Source organism: Canis aureus, chromosome X (genome assembly GCF_053574225.1).
Source record: "Canis aureus isolate CA01 chromosome X, VMU_Caureus_v.1.0, whole genome shotgun sequence".
NCBI classification, from domain to species: Eukaryota; Metazoa; Chordata; class Mammalia; order Carnivora; family Canidae; genus Canis; species Canis aureus.
In genome coordinates, this window is record NC_135649.1 from 119,670,265 (window position 1) to 119,686,968 (window position 16,704).

At 41.9% G+C, this 16,704-nt stretch overlaps 1 protein-coding gene across 3 annotated transcripts in view; it reads left to right on the top strand.

Annotated features, from left to right (window-relative positions):
* The window catches only part of PNPLA4 (patatin like domain 4, phospholipase and triacylglycerol lipase), a 180,617-nt gene that overhangs the window by 103,015 nt on the left and 60,898 nt on the right, over window positions 1–16,704 (top strand). For 2 of the 3 annotated variants that reach the window (XR_013374661.1, XR_013374662.1), the window contains exon 7: window positions 4,786–4,843. Coding sequence is in view for 1 of the 3 variants with exons in the window: in XM_077888151.1 (XP_077744277.1) it covers window positions 4,786–4,827 (42 nt within the window). In the remaining 2 variants the exon portion in view is untranslated. Of the gene's footprint in view, window positions 1–4,785; window positions 4,856–16,704 lie in introns of those variants that run through there. The other variant, XM_077888151.1, reaches the window with a different exon arrangement.

Here is a 16,704-nt window from a genome sequence, read left to right on the forward strand (position 1 = left end):
TGGACCCAAAACATCCTTTTGAAAATTTCTTTCTTTTCTTTTTTCTTTTCTTTTCTTTTCTTTTCTTTTCTTTTCTTTTCTTTTCTTTTCTTTTCTTTTCTTTTCTTTTTTCTTTTCTTTCTTTTCTTTTCTTCTTTTCTTTTCTTTTTCTTTTCTTCTTTCTTTTCTCTTTTCTTTCTCTTTCTTTCTTTCTTTCTTTCTTTCTTTCTTTCTTTCTTTCTTTCTTTCTTTCTTTCTATCAGTTTCAAAATCCCAAGCCCAAAATTCATTTCTCCATGTACGATATACTAAATAATACATAGCAAAGAGACCCATGAGCACGGTCCTTGACCGGATCATCTCCAAAGCCTTTCTTTAACCAGAGTTTCAATTCAATGTTATTAGAAGAGTAAAAAGAGAAACAAAACTTTTCCTCTCAATTGCTTAAAATTCCCTGATATGCTTGGGCGCTGTATGGATGGGAAAGAAAATGCTTTCAGGATGAAAATTAAAAATTAATGACTTTTAGATTTGAAGCATAAAAGCCAAAAAAGAAAAAAAAGAATTGATTTTGCATTTTCTCCCTCCCTCCAATAGATTTATAGTCCCAAGCTTTTTCTCTGAAAGTAGACAGGATTTTAAAATAAATCTAAACACACACTTTTTGAAACATACCTCAGCACGTGATTTTCATTGTATGAGGAGAGGGGCTGGGGAAGAAGTATCAGAAAACAAAACGGATGCTCACAATTGGGATGTGCTCCGGCGGCCAAAGAGGGTGGAAAATCACACTGGTTAATTATTTAAGATTGGAAAAGAAATATCCGTTTCCTGTAGAGAGATGGCATCGCATACTAGCTACAAAGCCCAGCGAATAAATAGGCTGCAGGGAAACCTAGGACTACTCGCTTCAGTTTACCAACTAAATAGAAACAGTGCATTTTAACTAGTGGAACATTGCACGTGCAGAAAGAAGCGTGAGTATTTTTAGTTTATCGCAATAGTTACGCAACGGACGAGGAGTAAAGTCTATCATTTGGAATTGGTTTCGCAGTGACCAGGCCTAGCACGCTGGTGGTGGCTGATGAAGGTGTTTAGTGTCAAGTGTTAGTTTAGAATTAAAAAATCAGGACTCCCTGTTTACCTTGAAGAATGATGATTGATGGGTGCCATAGGTCCCACAAAAATAGAATTCATCGCTCTGCTCAACAACCTTGCACACTTGGAGGTCAGTAGTGGCCTTGCCTTGCCACATGTCCCCTGCTAGTGAGGACTGGCAGATAGAGAGCAACAGTATAAAATTCTGGAGGTCGAGGTGCCTGGGTGATTTAGTCGGTTTAGCGTCCAACTCAATTTCAGCTCAGGTCATGATCTCAGGGTCCTGAAGTTGAGCCCCCGTATTGGGCATGCACGAGGTGTGGAGCCTACTTAAGAGTCTCTCTCCTTCTGCTTACCGTCCCTCTAAAAATAAGATGAAGTGCTGGGGAAAGTGTATTCCCGTATTTTTTTTTTTTTAAGTTTCTCTCTTGCTGGAATTAAAATTCAAAAATAAAAAACCTTAATTAATTAAAAAAAAAAGTTTCTTTCTTCCATCACTGCCGACAGCAATCTTAAAAGCCTCCGATGCCCCTAGAGTCCACATAGGCTTTGAAGTCATCCCTCCTGCCAGCTTCTCCAGCTCTGGGCATATGCTTGGCCCATTCACCCATCACTATTCACTGTTACCTCCCAAGAATCTAACTTTAAGTCGGGAGCTCTACTGCAAAGCCATCTGGATAACCTGATTTTGTGCTAAGTCCTAAGCCACGAGTTCTCAACCTTGACGGCACACTAGAATAACCACACTAGAGTAGCGTTCAAAAGCTCCAGTGTCTCCCCAGACCAATTAAATTAGAATCTGGCAATACCGTTGCTTGTTTCCTATGCCCACAGCAGCTCAGGTTAGGAAATGGCCAGTGGTTCAGTGTATTCGCCATGAGGAGAAAGGCCTTAACATAGCAGTTCCTTTCGAGAACACTCCGTGGGGTGGAGTCCCAGGTACTGGGGAGTCCAGAAAACTGGGGTTCTGCACGCCTGCGCATTGGTGAGTTGACACCTATTATGTCACACTCTCAGAGATGGAACCGATAGGCCAAATATTCTAGAAGTCCTGGCTTTTAAAACATACAAGCAAAACAAATACAGAAAAATAAACTCTTTTTAAATGTATTTAATCCGGAACTCGCAACATTTTTTTTCCGGAGCATCTAGATTCGCATATGTCTAAGTGAGGCCGTGTGGTTCCTCCCTGGGGAAGGGGCTGCACACGATTCCTTGTGAGGTGCTAGAACGTGGGCCCAAAGACAGGAGGGGATCCATGAGAGGCTCCACAGCCTGCTCTCTGGCATTACTCACTTTTTTCATAAAAGTCTTGGCTCCCTCAATCTGTAAGTCCTCTCAGCACATGGAACCGGCTTTTCCTCGCACAGGAAGAGCCAGGCAGGGATTCATTTGGTGAGATTCACTTTACTTCCCTCCATGAGGAAATTCAGATACCCGACTCTGCAGCTGCAGTGACCCTCAGACCTTATCGAAGATGAAATGATAAAACTCCAGCTGTGAGTCCTCATCCCGTCAGCTAACGCCAACAGTCCCCAGGTCCATCATCTGTAAAAGTGAAGATGATGGAATTACTGGCCTCGCAATGTGAGTGACGAGGAGACACAGCTGTCATTTTCAGAGAACACAGTCACACGGCTGGCCCAGGGACCACAAGCAACAGACGAACACAACCTGTTCGACTGTTTTAAAAGGACCGACTTGGTGCAGACAGTGCATAGAGAATCCGCACAGGGGCCGCGTGGGGAGGAGATGCCTGCAGCTCCCAGACCCTCCACTGCCGTGTGGCGTCCCCACAGCAGCTAGGAAATGGCAAGTGGCCAACAGAAGGAGAAAGAAGTCAAGAGGCTTGGAGGGGTCCACGTGGACATTCGTACTGACAAGACCAAGTGGTGCAGGAACCCAGGAGCATCCATTTCATATGCGGAACAAGGAGGAAGCAAGGACAACAGGATGTCAATTCTTTTCTTTCAGGCCTTATTTTTTAAGAGCAGTTTTAATTTGCAACAAAACTGAGAGAGAGGCACAGAGATTTCCCATAGATTATCTCCCCCATCGCATGCACACTCCACCCCTCACCCCAGATACATCTTCATGGACACGTGATCATCGCCAATCCCCATCTTAGCTTTCGCTCTCGGTGGTGTACGTTCAGTGCGGCTGGACAAATTTATAGTGACATATATGTGTCATTAAAATATCACAATTTTTGATGCCTCTCAAAGTCTCTGTGCACTATTTGTGCCCCCCTTTCTCTCTGACAATCGCTGATCTTTTCACTGTCTGCACTGTTTCGCATCTTCCAGAATGTCACACACTTGGCATCATACAGTAAGTAGTCTGTTGAGACTAGCTGCTTGGGCGTCGTAAGATGCATTTAAGGTTCTGCTGTGAATACTAATTCTTAAGAGTAATGGATGATACAGGGGCGCGTGGGTGGCTCAGTCGGTTAAGCTTTTGCGTTTGGTTCAGGTCACAATGTCGGGTTCCTGGGATAGAGCCTCGCCTCGAGCTCCCCGCTTAGTGGGGAGTCTGCTTCTCCTTCTACCTCTGTGCTCCACCCTCTGCTCTCACTCTGTTTCTCAAATTAATACAATCCTAAAAAGAAAAAAAAAAAAGTAATGGATAATTCAGAGGAGGTTCTGATGAGAATGATTTCAGGTGGCATGAACAGTGGAAGATTTAAAAGTTAAATATTATCTATGATGCAGATTAGTTGGCAATTTTTAAGGAGAATGAGTTGGTCACAGCAGGAGAACTTTATTGATGTTAATATTTTTTGTTTTAAATACTACCTTGGAAAACGTGCACCATAACATATGCCCTCAGAGGTTAACGTCAGCATCTCGTAGGGTTGGTGTAAAATCCTGGAGAGTTCCCTGCACATTAGAAAGGAGGGTGTAGGAAGAGAAAATCAGATGTAATGCAGGTTCCACACGTGATGTAAAGGCACTTCTGCAAACACCAGAGTAAGCTGCACTCACTAATTAAGACATTCTCTCCTAAGATAACATCTCATTATTGCTGATCTAATTGGGAATTCATGAGATTTAGACGTCGCCTAGCAAAATGTTATCTTTGCAAAAGCAAAGCTCGCTTTCACACATTGTACACATTTTTAAAGTAGCAAACCTGTACAGACCTTCAAATCGTAATATTATGTAGAACCATTCTTTCCACTAATGTGAAGTGGTGAGGTTTACAGATTTTCTATTTTGATGCACAATTCATACTTCTGATTTTCAAAATAGAATCTACATTTTATACGCTGGATCCGAGTCTTGTATTAATTGTAAATCAATCATTTATACATATGATTGTAAAGGGTAAAAATACAAAGTATACATACTTCTTAAGGGTAGAAATGGTTCCCCCCTTTTTCATTAAAATGGAAAAGGTCTAATTTTAAGGGCTCATGAATCTATATAAAATCAGAACCATTACCTGGCCTGTCCGTTGCTATGGCTACATACTCATGTGATCTGTAGATCTGATATAATTCAGGTATCTGCAGAGCAATATCATTGCAAAGACATCAGAGAAAATTTAAGCAGCATAGGGAACCAAGAAAAATAATTTACAAAGAAGATTTTAAAAGAAAAAAGGCACTGGAGGAAACAAAATTTCTTACTTTATTTTGTAATATATTTTCTACCTTTATTATTAAATATTTGTACATATGTTTAATATATGTTCATTCTCTCCTAGGGATCTATTTCTTCCATTAAAACTGAAAAGTGCACACACTAACTGGACAAGAAAAAAGGTAAAGATTTCCTTAGCTATGGAATGTACTGCATGAAAATAATGAAATACATTTGTAGAGAATAAAATTGTTTTTGCTTTCAAACCATAAATTACAAGAGCCATGTTTCTGTAAAGAGATTTATCTGGCACCAAACCTCTATTATATTTTATTGAGTGACCTTTGATAAAATAATAGAGCTCTGTTACCTTTGTAAACATTAACTTTCTGAGTTAACAGTTGGATTTGTCATCCAAAAGTAGAGACGAAATTTACAATAAAACAATGGTTAGGTATTGATGTGGTAAAAAAGGCAAGTCCCTTAGCATTCACACCTGGCTGACAGATATAAAAACCATGTTCAGGGGAACCCTGGGTGGCGCAGCGGTTTAGCGCCTGCCTTTGGCCCAGGGCGCGATCCTGGAGAATCCCACGATTCTGGATCGAATCCCACGTCGGGCTCCCGGTGCATGGAGCCTGCTTCTCCCTCTGCCTATGTCTCTGCCTCTCTCTCTCTCTCTCTCTGTGACTATCATAAATAAATTAAAAAATTAAAAAAAAAAAAACATGTTCAGGGATGAATTGCATAATTAATTAACACCACTGGACATGATTTTCACCTGAATCTATTAGAGCCAAAGCAGGCATTCAGGTCCGGGGATCACAGGAAACCATGCTTCTTAACTGGCATCGTAAAGTGATGGGTGCATAGTGACTCTTGTAGGGATGGTATTTTGCAGAAGTCTTTTGATGCAATTAAAAGAACACAGAATTACCAGGGTGCCTGGTTGGCTTAGCTGGAAAAGCATGCGACTCTTGATCTCAGAGTCCAGAACTCAAGCCCCATGTTGAGTGTAGAGATTACTTAAATAAATAAACTGAAAGAAAAGAAAGAAAGAAAGAAAAAAGAATGTAGAATTACTGATGAAAACTAGAGAAGAGGGATCCCTGGGTGGCGCAGCGGTTTAGCGCCTGCCTTTGGCCCAGGGCACGGTCCTGGAGACCTGGGATTGAGTCCCACGTCGGGCTCCCAGTGCATGGAGCCTGCTTCTCCCTCTGCCTGTGTCTCTGCCTCTCTCTCTCTCTCTCTCACTGTGTGCCTATCATAAATAAATAAAGTAAAATTAAAAAAAAAAAAGAAAACTAGAGAAGAAAGCATAAAGATCAAGAGAGAAAAAATATTTGATGGCAAAGATGGAGAATACTGAACAAACAGGAGAGCACTCAGAAATCAAAGAAGAAATACTGAACACCGGTCCAGAAAGAAGCCCCAGACATGAGTAAGCAAGCCACAGTCAACATAAAAGAAAGTGATTGTGGCAACAGGAAAGTGACCTGTGACCCCCCGTGATCTAGCTCTGCCTCTTCATGACTGTATCAGTCAGGAGTTTCCAGAGAAACAAAACCAACATGATGGATAGATAATAGATAAACTGATGATAGATCAATTGATTGATGGGTTGATTGATAGGTGATAGATTGATAGATGGCAGGTAGGTAGATAGGTAGAGAGATGCCTATATAGGTTCTGGAGGTCTATGTATCCATCCACCATATTGCTATATACTGAGATTTGCCTTTGGGAAACAGGCTTGTATGATCTAGGGGGCTGAAATTAGTAGGGCAGGCCAGGAGGCTGGAGACTCAGGATGTCAGTGTTACAGTTTTGAAGCTGGATCGCTTTCTCCAGGGACTCCTACTTTTTTGTATTCTAAGTCTGCAAGGGACTGGATGAGGTCCACCCATATTACCCAGGGTAATCTCCTTAAACACAACTGATAGGGGATCCCTGGGTGGCTCAGCTGTTTAGCACCTACCTTTGGCCCAGGGCGTGATCCTGGAGACCCGGGATCGAGTCCCGTGTCGGGCTCTCTGAATGGAGCCTGCTTCTCCCTCTGCCTGCGTCTCTGCCTCTCTTTCTCTCTCTGTAGCTCTCATGAATAAATAAATAAAATCTTAAAAAAAAAAAAAAAACACAGCTGATAGCTGCTGCTGCTCACATCTACAAAACCTCCATAGCAACATCCACTCTGGAGTCTGACCCATCTTCTGGGCACCAGAATAAAGACACATCGCTGACCAACTCCTCTCTCCCTCTCAGGTATACACCTGCCTCTCGCATCAAAGCCAACAGATTCCTCTGTGTTGAGTTAGCATACGCTGGATAAATCTGCATTCTTTTCAGTTTGTTTGCACCCTGGCTGATCACTGGAATCTCCAGGGCCACAGCTGCCGATGGTCAGGCTAGTTGTGTTTACAATGACGTATGTAAATGAGATGGAACTGCAGAGACAGTGGACCCAGGCTCTACATTCATGGACTCCACGGTTACAGAGGTTTGGTCTGTATGATCAGACATCTCTTCATGCTTTCACACACTTCTTGATATTGTTGTGAGTCGCAGACAGGGGTGAGATAATAGCACGGTGGCTTCTGTTATTGGGCTGCAGGGGTCTGATAACACCCTTGCCACTTACGAGCTGATGACCTGCAGAAAACTGGCTACTCTCTGTAAACCTTAGTCTGCTCACTTTCTTGCACCTGCTGTACAGCTAATAAGTACCAAGCTGGATTTTTGTCATGATGCCATTGCAGAATGTGTGTAAATTCGATAGGACAGGATGTATCCAGTCAATACCAGCTACGGTTATTAGCCCTTGTCAGTCATCCCTGACCCAGACCATGGCAAGATAAGGGGTATCTATAGCTGCAGGACGTGGGGTGTGTACTGAAGATGGGGTGGCCATGTGTGACTCTCTAGAAAACTTGCTCTGTTCCAACAGTAAGTTGTCTGTAACAAGAGGTAAGGAGGTAAGGCTGATGTTCAAGTCTCTTATTTAAAAAAAAAAAAAAATCACTCCCGTGATCACACAAGTGCCCTAGCTCTGTCTTTCTGCTTCACAGCCAAACAGTAACAGAGTTGTCCATGACTTGCTCTTTTTGCTCTGAGTCCTCAACCCACAGCAGCCTAGCATCTGCCCTAGTACGATTCTGAGATGAATCTTGGATCCTGGACACTTCTCACTAATTTGTCCTGCCTCCCAAAAAGCTCTTGTACATTTCCACCTTTCTAGAATCTTCCTTTGTGGTAACAGCCCCTTTGCAGTGTCGCAGACAAGTGCTCGTGTAGTGCTAACAATGACATGAGTCACTCATATTCTGCATCAGTAAATAAATGTATGCATCTTATTAATATTTTATATGACCTTAAAAAAGTGGTTTTGCAAATGCTCTGGGAGATCAGATTGATGATTCCATATTGTCCACACTGTCCCCCTGCAGGCATTTTGCAGCTCAGAATGATGGCCTGCACTAGGGCTTCTTGGGTTTTCATCTGTATTCATCTGCAAGTTTCTCACCCACCGCCTACCCACCACCATTTATGCTTCTCATCTGTGAAGCAGCACAAAGTGGTACACTAAGTTGCTGACTCCCTTCCTGACTCCCTGGGTGTCCTTATTTTGTCCTGATTTGATTTGAATAGGATAAGATTAGGAAAATGGAAATTTACCACAATGCCAGCAACATGGTTGTTTCTCGGGTGGAACTGGGTAGCAGAGGAAAAAGAGAAAGGAGGCTTATGTTTCACTATATGCCCCTCAGGACCTTTGAATTTTGTGCAATGTGCATGTAAGCTTATTGCACTACGTTAACTAAGAAAATGAGAGTAACTGAACAATCAGGAAATGAATTTAACTGTAGGATACCAAAATCAGAACCTGTCAACTTTTATTTAAAAAATTACATAGTCAAAACGAAATGTTTTCCGTAGATCTTATATTTTCATATTCCCAGTTACATGCTATAGATCACCACTGCCTTGCAGATTTCTTCCCACCTGGGGAATCTAGAAGTCAACGCAGAGACTCGGTATTTTTTTTTTTTTTTTTAGATTTCTGCTTTGTAAAAAAAAAAAAAAAAAAAAAGATTTCTGCTTTGTCAACTATCTTTCTTACGAGCGAGTGACCCCATTAGCAATATGTCACCTGGGAGTGTAAAGAACAATGGCACGCTTGTAGCTCTCAACACTTGCTCGGGTTTCACCTTTCTTTCTAGTCTAGCTGAAGACCATGAAAGTAGGCTCTCTCTCAACTTGGCCTTGACCCTGAAGCTCCTAATGGGATCAATGCCAGCAGATCCCTGGGGAATGATGCAGCTTCCCAGGCCCTGGGACAATACATGCTCTGCAGCACCAAAAGCATCAAAAGGTTGTTTCTCAAATACAGAATAAAGCAGATGCTTCAAAAATGTTCTCCTATGGGCTCACTCCAAACGCACAGCTGCTGCTCTGCAGCCCTTCCCCGGCCGCTACTTTCTAACATTAGGTGAATCATAGAAGACCAGGTTTGGGACCCAGTGACATCACTGTGTCAAAGAAAACCCAGGAAGCCTCCATCTTCTTCTCTGACTTGACACTGGATCTAAAAGCTCTCCTTCTCCTCTTCTTTGCATCAAATACGGAGGAGAGTGCCATGCACAATGGACAGAATATCAGACATCCTCTTGCTGTCTTCGTATAGTCCAGAACATCCACCCCTCCTTTCCATGTTGGGTACACACAGGAACACTGCAAAGACTTGCTTTCTGTCTGAGATTATATATACATCAGAATAGATGGGAGTTGCTGCATTGCAGACCTTGGACTGAGGCAGAAAACAGAGACGTCATTGCTGGAGAATGCCAGATAAAGGTTAGGCTAACATGACCCAGGGCATGTTCTCCGTTAGAACTGCTTTGCATTCAAACTAACATACGGTGGGGGATCCCCGGGTGGCTCAGCGGTTGAGCGCCTGCCTTCAGCCCAGGGCGTGATCCTGGGGTCCCAGGATCGAGTCCCGCATCGGACTCCCTGTGTGGAACCTGCATCTCCCTCTGCCTCTCTCTCTCTCTCTGTGTGTGTCTCTCATGAATAAATAATAAAGTGAAATCTTAAAAAAAAAGTAACGTACAGTCATTTACATAGATGAGAGCACAGCGGCCCATCTTCCCAGACTGATCTCTGTACCGTCAAAGCACACACATCAAGACTGCTGCCATATTCTGTGTCATCTACCCCTTTTGCTATTTGATTGAAAATTATTTTCTCATTTTTTTCCATCCTTTATAGAAGCACATACTTTTTAAAAAAAATCTAAATAAAGATTATTTTTTTCTTTATCGCCGTCAGCCTATATACTCTGTGGGAAAATCTGCTGTGAATAAGAATTTAAAGAAAGTGCCTTAGGCTCCGAATAAGGCATTTTAAAAGACTTTTTTTTTTTATGATTTTATTTATTTGAGGGAGAGAGAGAGAGAGCATGAGTGGGGTTGGGTGGGGTGAGGGAGAAGGAGAAGCAGACACTCCCCACTGATCAGGGAGCCCAACTTGACCCTGGGATCATGTTCCAAGCAGAAGGCAGCCACTGCTTAACCAACTGAGCCACCCAGGTGCCCCTAAAGGACAGTTTAAACATTACTGAGGTAAGTGCAGGGCCTTACAAGTTATCTACTTTGAAAGGAAATGTATGGGATCCCTGGGTGGCTCGGCGCTTTAGCGCCTGCCTTTGGCCCAGGGCACGATCCTGGAGTCCCAGGATCGAGTCTCGGGATCGAGTCTCAGGATCGAGTCCCGCGTTGGGCTCCCAGCATGGAGCCTGCTTCTCCCTCCTCCTTCCTGTGTCTCTGCCCCTCTCTCTCTCTGTCTCTCTCTCTCTATGTCTATCATAAATAAATAAATCTTAAAAAAAAAAAGAAAGGAAATGTACATTTGGATAGAGGAGTTGGGTAACTTGTTTTAAAGATGATAAAAACATAACTACTATAAACCAACCATAATCAACAGGCACATTAAAAAGCAAAAATGACTTCTCGGTATTTCTTTGCCCTCACACCTTGCATTATTTGCCTGTGTTAAGGGACATCTAACATTATTTCAATGTCACAATCTAACATCTTAATCTCTTGGCTTAATTTCACTTTTCTAGCCGACATAGAAAAATTTACAACTCATATCAATACCAGAAGGCATCCTATTTTCCCGGTAGCTAAATTATTAATAAATATGTCAAGGAAAGAAAACTAGCATCGACCCTTTCTGTAGCTTGACTACCTTAAGTCAATACATGCGGACTATTGACCCTGAAGTCAGTTTCCCACAGGGTGTAGTGTTTTGGAAGCTAATTTGCCCCTATTTGTAGGGAAGCAGATGGTGCAGTGACCAAAAACATTGTCTGAGAGACAAGGGACAGGGTTTTCAGTCCTCATACTGCCACCAAGGCACCTTTCCTTATCTTTCCCTGACTTTGCAAGCAAAGGAAGGGCTATAATTAGGACTTGGAATATCCCTTCCATTTCAGGATTCAGTGCTAAAGTGCTCCCTTCAACGTGAGAGGCAGGGGTCTGTAACTAGAAATCTCCTTTTCATCCGTCTTGATGGCTATACTGGACCAGCTGCCAGGAGAAGACCTAGTATAAGTATGAGGCCAGAGCTTCCACTGTCTCCTCAGATTCATTGTTAAACCCTCCCTGGGTCATTTTTTGAGAGAGATGAACAGAAGACACTGAGTTCTGAGAGAGTCCTTACTCAATTCAGGTGTAAGAAAACCAATCCAAAGATCAAATAGAATTTCCTTGGCATGTCCTTTGTAATGATAAAATCCCATTTAAGATAAGCATCGTCACTCCCCTTGCAATGGATGAGACAAACCAGGCTTTCAAATGTTAGGGAACTTGGGTAGGGCCCTGGCCTCTCTTCAAACATGGTGCCATTTCTGATGTGGAATTCTCTCCCATACGGTGGGTCTTTCTTGTGGAATCATACCTCCTGCAGTCAGTCTTCCCAAGGTCAAGATTCTCAGAGCCTTCAGTGTCACCACAGATAGGTAGCTACTCCAATATACCAAAGAGTCAATGTCTCTTGAGTGTGTTCAAGTGTGTCTAGGTCCTTGTCCACATGACAGATTCCAACCCCACAGGTGTGCGCCAGCCTGCAAGACATAATCTGGTCACCATCTCCTTCATTCCAAACACTGTTCTCTGAGAATGAAGCCTAAAATCTTACGCAGCTCTCGTTGTGGTCAATTCATATCTTCAACTTATTAAATGATAAGATACTTGATACAGCCTGTTTTCTTTGCAAGTTCCATCTGGGCCGCCGGAAGGAAGGCTGGGCTATTCACACCATCAGCATTCATCTCGGAAAAGTAGACTCAGTTCCGGTCCGTTGGTATCTTTTGCATGAGTTGGTATCTTTCCGATGAGTTGATGGTAGATGAGTTCGGAAATGTTCAAGCAGAGCTTTTATCAGACAGCTAACAGTAAACATGAAATTCTCGGCAGGAAGCTAGAAATAAGAAAGAAATGTTTACATAGTACCACAGTTCCTGTTTCTGATCCTAACTCCAGCTGACACTGAGCTAAAATGTACTTTGGTCCGCGATGTTTGTGAGCATCTAGCCCCTGGATGCCCTTGCTTTGCCTCTACGGGAAGGCATAACCCTTCTTTTCTGAGGTGAACTGGACTGGGAACTGCTTCTGTGTCTGTCTAAGACTTGCTCCCCTTCTCTCTGTAGCCTCAGGACAACCTCTGCCCGGTATCACTGTGGGGATTCTGTTTTTCTGTCACCGAGGTCCTGGTGGGTGAAAGACACTTCTCAATGGACTGCAAGGTTCTCTTCCTAGATGTCAGGCCATCTCGTACTTGTTTTCAACTGTCTTTGACCCTTTCTCCTACTAGACCTTGTGACCTGCTAGTGGTTCCAACTGGTAGGAAGCTATTTAAAACTTGATTCAACTCACTAAGATATCTGTGATCCCTCTAAGCCTCAGATCTTGTGAAAACTCTTGAACATGCCTCAGGTCCTTAACACTTGACAAATTGCTACTCATGTCGGGACGAAAGAACCTGAAATCCAAGACTTTCCCTACTGGCATGTTGGTCCATTCATGGACATCCTTCAGGCTGATCTTTCAGAAAACTATTCATTTGCTTAATTTAGCTCATCTCGCCACTGACAGTTTGCTAGGGAATGAGATTTTAAGCTATATCCTAGAGTACAGGAACCTAACACAAGTAAAAGAGAAAAAAAAAGCCCCAGATGATTTCAGTAAAAAATGTGTCATCGCTTCTGCCTCAGTAGATTCGTGAGCTAGGAGAAGAGAACAGTACTCTAATTGTATGGAAAAGAAAAAAAAGGATGGTTTGGCAGAAGGCTGGTGAAAAAAGAAGGTTCATCATATGGAATTAAATACCAGTAATTGGATTCTTCTTAGTATTTGTGGAGAGAAACAAAGAATAGAATTCTTCTTTTTTTCCTTAGAGGGGGCAGATAGGAACAGAGAGAGAATCTTTAGTAGGATCCATGCCCAGAGCAGGGCTCAATGTGAGCCTTGATGTCACAGCTCTGGATCATGACTGGAGCCAAAGTCAAGAGTATGAGGCCTAACAGACTGAGCCACCCTGACTCACCTAGAATTCCTTTTTAGTGAGTTTTTGTGCTTGGTTTAAATACACTAGACACAACTGTGGCACGCACCAAGTGAGCCACATGCTCAGTAGACTTTCACGTAAGCACACGCATGTATGGAAGCAGACTCTAAGGAAACAGTTGCTGGAACGTACATGCAGGATTTAATATGGGGAATCTCAGGAACGTGGCCAGCTTGGCCAGGTGTTTCAGCTCTCTGTCCTCTTCCTTCCTCAACGAGAAAATGAAGAGTGTGCATGGCAAATCTAAAATTATGTCTGCCACCAGACTATGCTCTTAAAACTTTTACTTTCATTGATGACAGATAACACTATATATATATATATAAAACCCACCAGAAATTTAGGGGAATGGACTCAGTTTCTCAGGATCCACTTGTTCAGTCACTATAGGGAAGGATAAAAGGTATGCACAAAACACCAACAAAGTAGATGCAGTGGTAAGTTCCTATTAATTCCAACAAATTATTTTGTACTTCTTGACATATTATCCTCTAAATCCGCCATCGTGCTTCAGCATCTATATGGCACAGTCCCAGACTCACATACAGACAGCAAAGGGAAACGTCATGTTGCAGTACTCTCTACCGGATAGGATTTTCATGGCAGAAGGAAAGTGAGTAACGGAGTTGCCTGTGCAGAGTTCCAGGAATGTAGTTACCCCTGGTTCATGATAAGCCAAACGGGATCAAATTAAAGGGCCAGGTAAACAGAAGAAAGTATTATAGAAGTTGATTGAGGCAAGACCATTGGGAGAGTAGAACAAAGTGGCATGCATGGGAAGGACAAGGTGTGCATCGGAGGTGTGCTACATTGAGGGCAGCTGATTGAGAAACGCCTTCTATCAGGTGGAGTCCTGATGACACCCCTTGTTGTAAAGTATTGATCTCCGCATGTGCCTTTGTGTTAATAATCACGGGATACCCTTAGAGAAAATGATTCAGCTATAAGAAGGAAGGAAATTCTGACACATGGTACAACACAGATGAACCTTGAGTACACAGTGCTACATGAAATAAGCCAGCCGAATAACACACGTGACAAATAATGGAATTATTGCCATGAATTTGGCTTCCTGACTTTTTGATGGTCTACTCAGCAAACAGTTGATGTTAGAAACAAAGGTTTTATGTTCATTGAGCAAATTCTCTGGTGCATGCACTTGACAAACCAAATATTTCAGATTAAAAGAAAATGTGTTGGAGCTTGCAATATTGGTGCAAAATTTTAAAAAATCTTCCTGTACTGCCTATATGACCCACCCATACTGTGTTATTTGATATTTGGATATAGAATACATAAGATCAAATGGCATTAAGAAGTGGACCGAGTAGAGTTTAAATAAACAATCCACAAGTACATTCTGCAAAGGAAGGAACCCCTGGATGTTAAAGTCCCAAGAATTTCCATGCCCAAAAAACAAACATGAACTCTTCTTGGTCAACAATATTGTTCTTGATTCATCTATTTTTTTAATGAATGTCATTTCATCAAATTATTCAAATGGAAGTTTCACACTGTTCCTAAAACACCCCTGTAGAAATCACTGTAAAACAGCTGATTATTATAAATGGGAATTCAGACTCAAAGTCTGTGGAAGCTCTGTGGTAACCAGGGTAAAATCCCCCAGGTTTGTTTTCCATACTATAAAATATCTAGATTAGGAAATTAGGATGAACAAGTTTTCAGTGAAAATGAGCTCTGAATGAGTATTTTGCACCTAAACGAAAAATCAGTGTTCAAGTCCTAATGGGAAACAGTATGCTACCTCTCTTGAACCTCCAGGGTATTCGTTGGCAATCATTCCTAAGAAAGCTACTTTATACCACCTGCCTTGGCATGTCTGATACATCCTCAGCCTCCCCCACTAGTATCATACATAGTGAGGAGTATTATATAATGTCCAGTGACAGTTGTGAAGAATTTCACATTTTTAAATGTTTCTAATGAAACCATGATGTGTTAAAATGATACTAGAAAGTGATTTTACCCAATTATGTGTAATATGTCACATGAGATTTTTATTTTAGGCAGGGGATCAAGGTAGTTGTGATTGGGTATCAGTGAGATCAATCCTGTTAGTGAATATTTAATTTTATAACTATATTTCCTCCTCTATTTCTGTAAAATCCATACACCCCTCTATCATTTGATCGATATTAAATTATATTAAACAGATAGCAGTTTTATTAGATTAGCTGCCACAGAATGGTGGCTCATATTTTCAAATATATTTATTTACATGCAGATCATTTTCTGTGCCGTCTTAATATTGGGAGAGAGGGAGCGTCTAAGAAGATCCACATATGTAGTGGTGTGAACAGTCTTCTCACAGACTGTGAGACCCAGGTATTGGTAGAAGTAGGATGGGCAATTCCTGCAAACAGGTCAGATGACTTCCTTGAGTTTAATAGATCCACTGGTGATGAAGGCAGTTTGTAGAGCACCTGGATTTCTAAACCATCAGGCCGGTTTCCAATCCAATGTAGTGTTTCTCATTGAAAATGACAGACATAATGTCATTTTCATTGGAGTATGAATTTCCTAGTGTACCGTGTATGTAGGTGGCCTTCCTTGTCCTATGAAATCCAACCAGAAGAAAATCCACAGGAACCGAGTGCAGATTTCCTTTGCATCCCAATAAATAAGTAGTTGTTAAATGGCCAACTGGAGTGAGTGATGGGCAGACATCTGGGGGAAAGGAAAGCAGTGGAAATCCTAACCTAGACAGTTGTGTTTGTTTGATTCTGCCTATTTCCATCAAATGAAATAATCCATTACCACATAAACCCAAGGCACTCTGGATGGAATCAATCACCGGGAAAAATAAAAAGGTCACATTTGATCATTCGTAAATTAAACCAATCCCATTCCCTGTCCAATCCATCAGCATTTGGAAAACAGGCTAAATTTTATTGAGTCTGCCAGTTTCAAATTGGAAATCCATATTTTATTATATTTTTACAGCAGAAATAGTGTAGGACATGCTAAGTACAAGTAGCCAAGAAAGAGCTAGTTAACGTGGCCCTTTATCGTGGGCTTTCTTCTACACCAATGGCAGTTAGCTGGCTGCGATGTTAATCTCTTATCTTAACATCACATGGGAAGAATGTTTCACTGATCCAAATTCTTAAAGCATCCCAAATTCCAAACACATGTCCAACCCACCATTTTGTGCAGTCAGTGAGACCTCTCCTGCTGTGCTGCTAGGACAACCCAGTCAACTTTGAACTTTACCATTTGTTAGAGATACTCTAAAGCAAGGAAACTAAGGAAACACAAGGCTCACTCTTTCATATCAGGTAAGAAATGAATACCTTTGAATTGAGAAGAAATCCAGTTCAAGAAGCAAGAATTTAGGTCCAAAACAGAGAAGGTCTGAGTCAGGGCATTCATTTTGAGTTCAGTATCCCCCAAA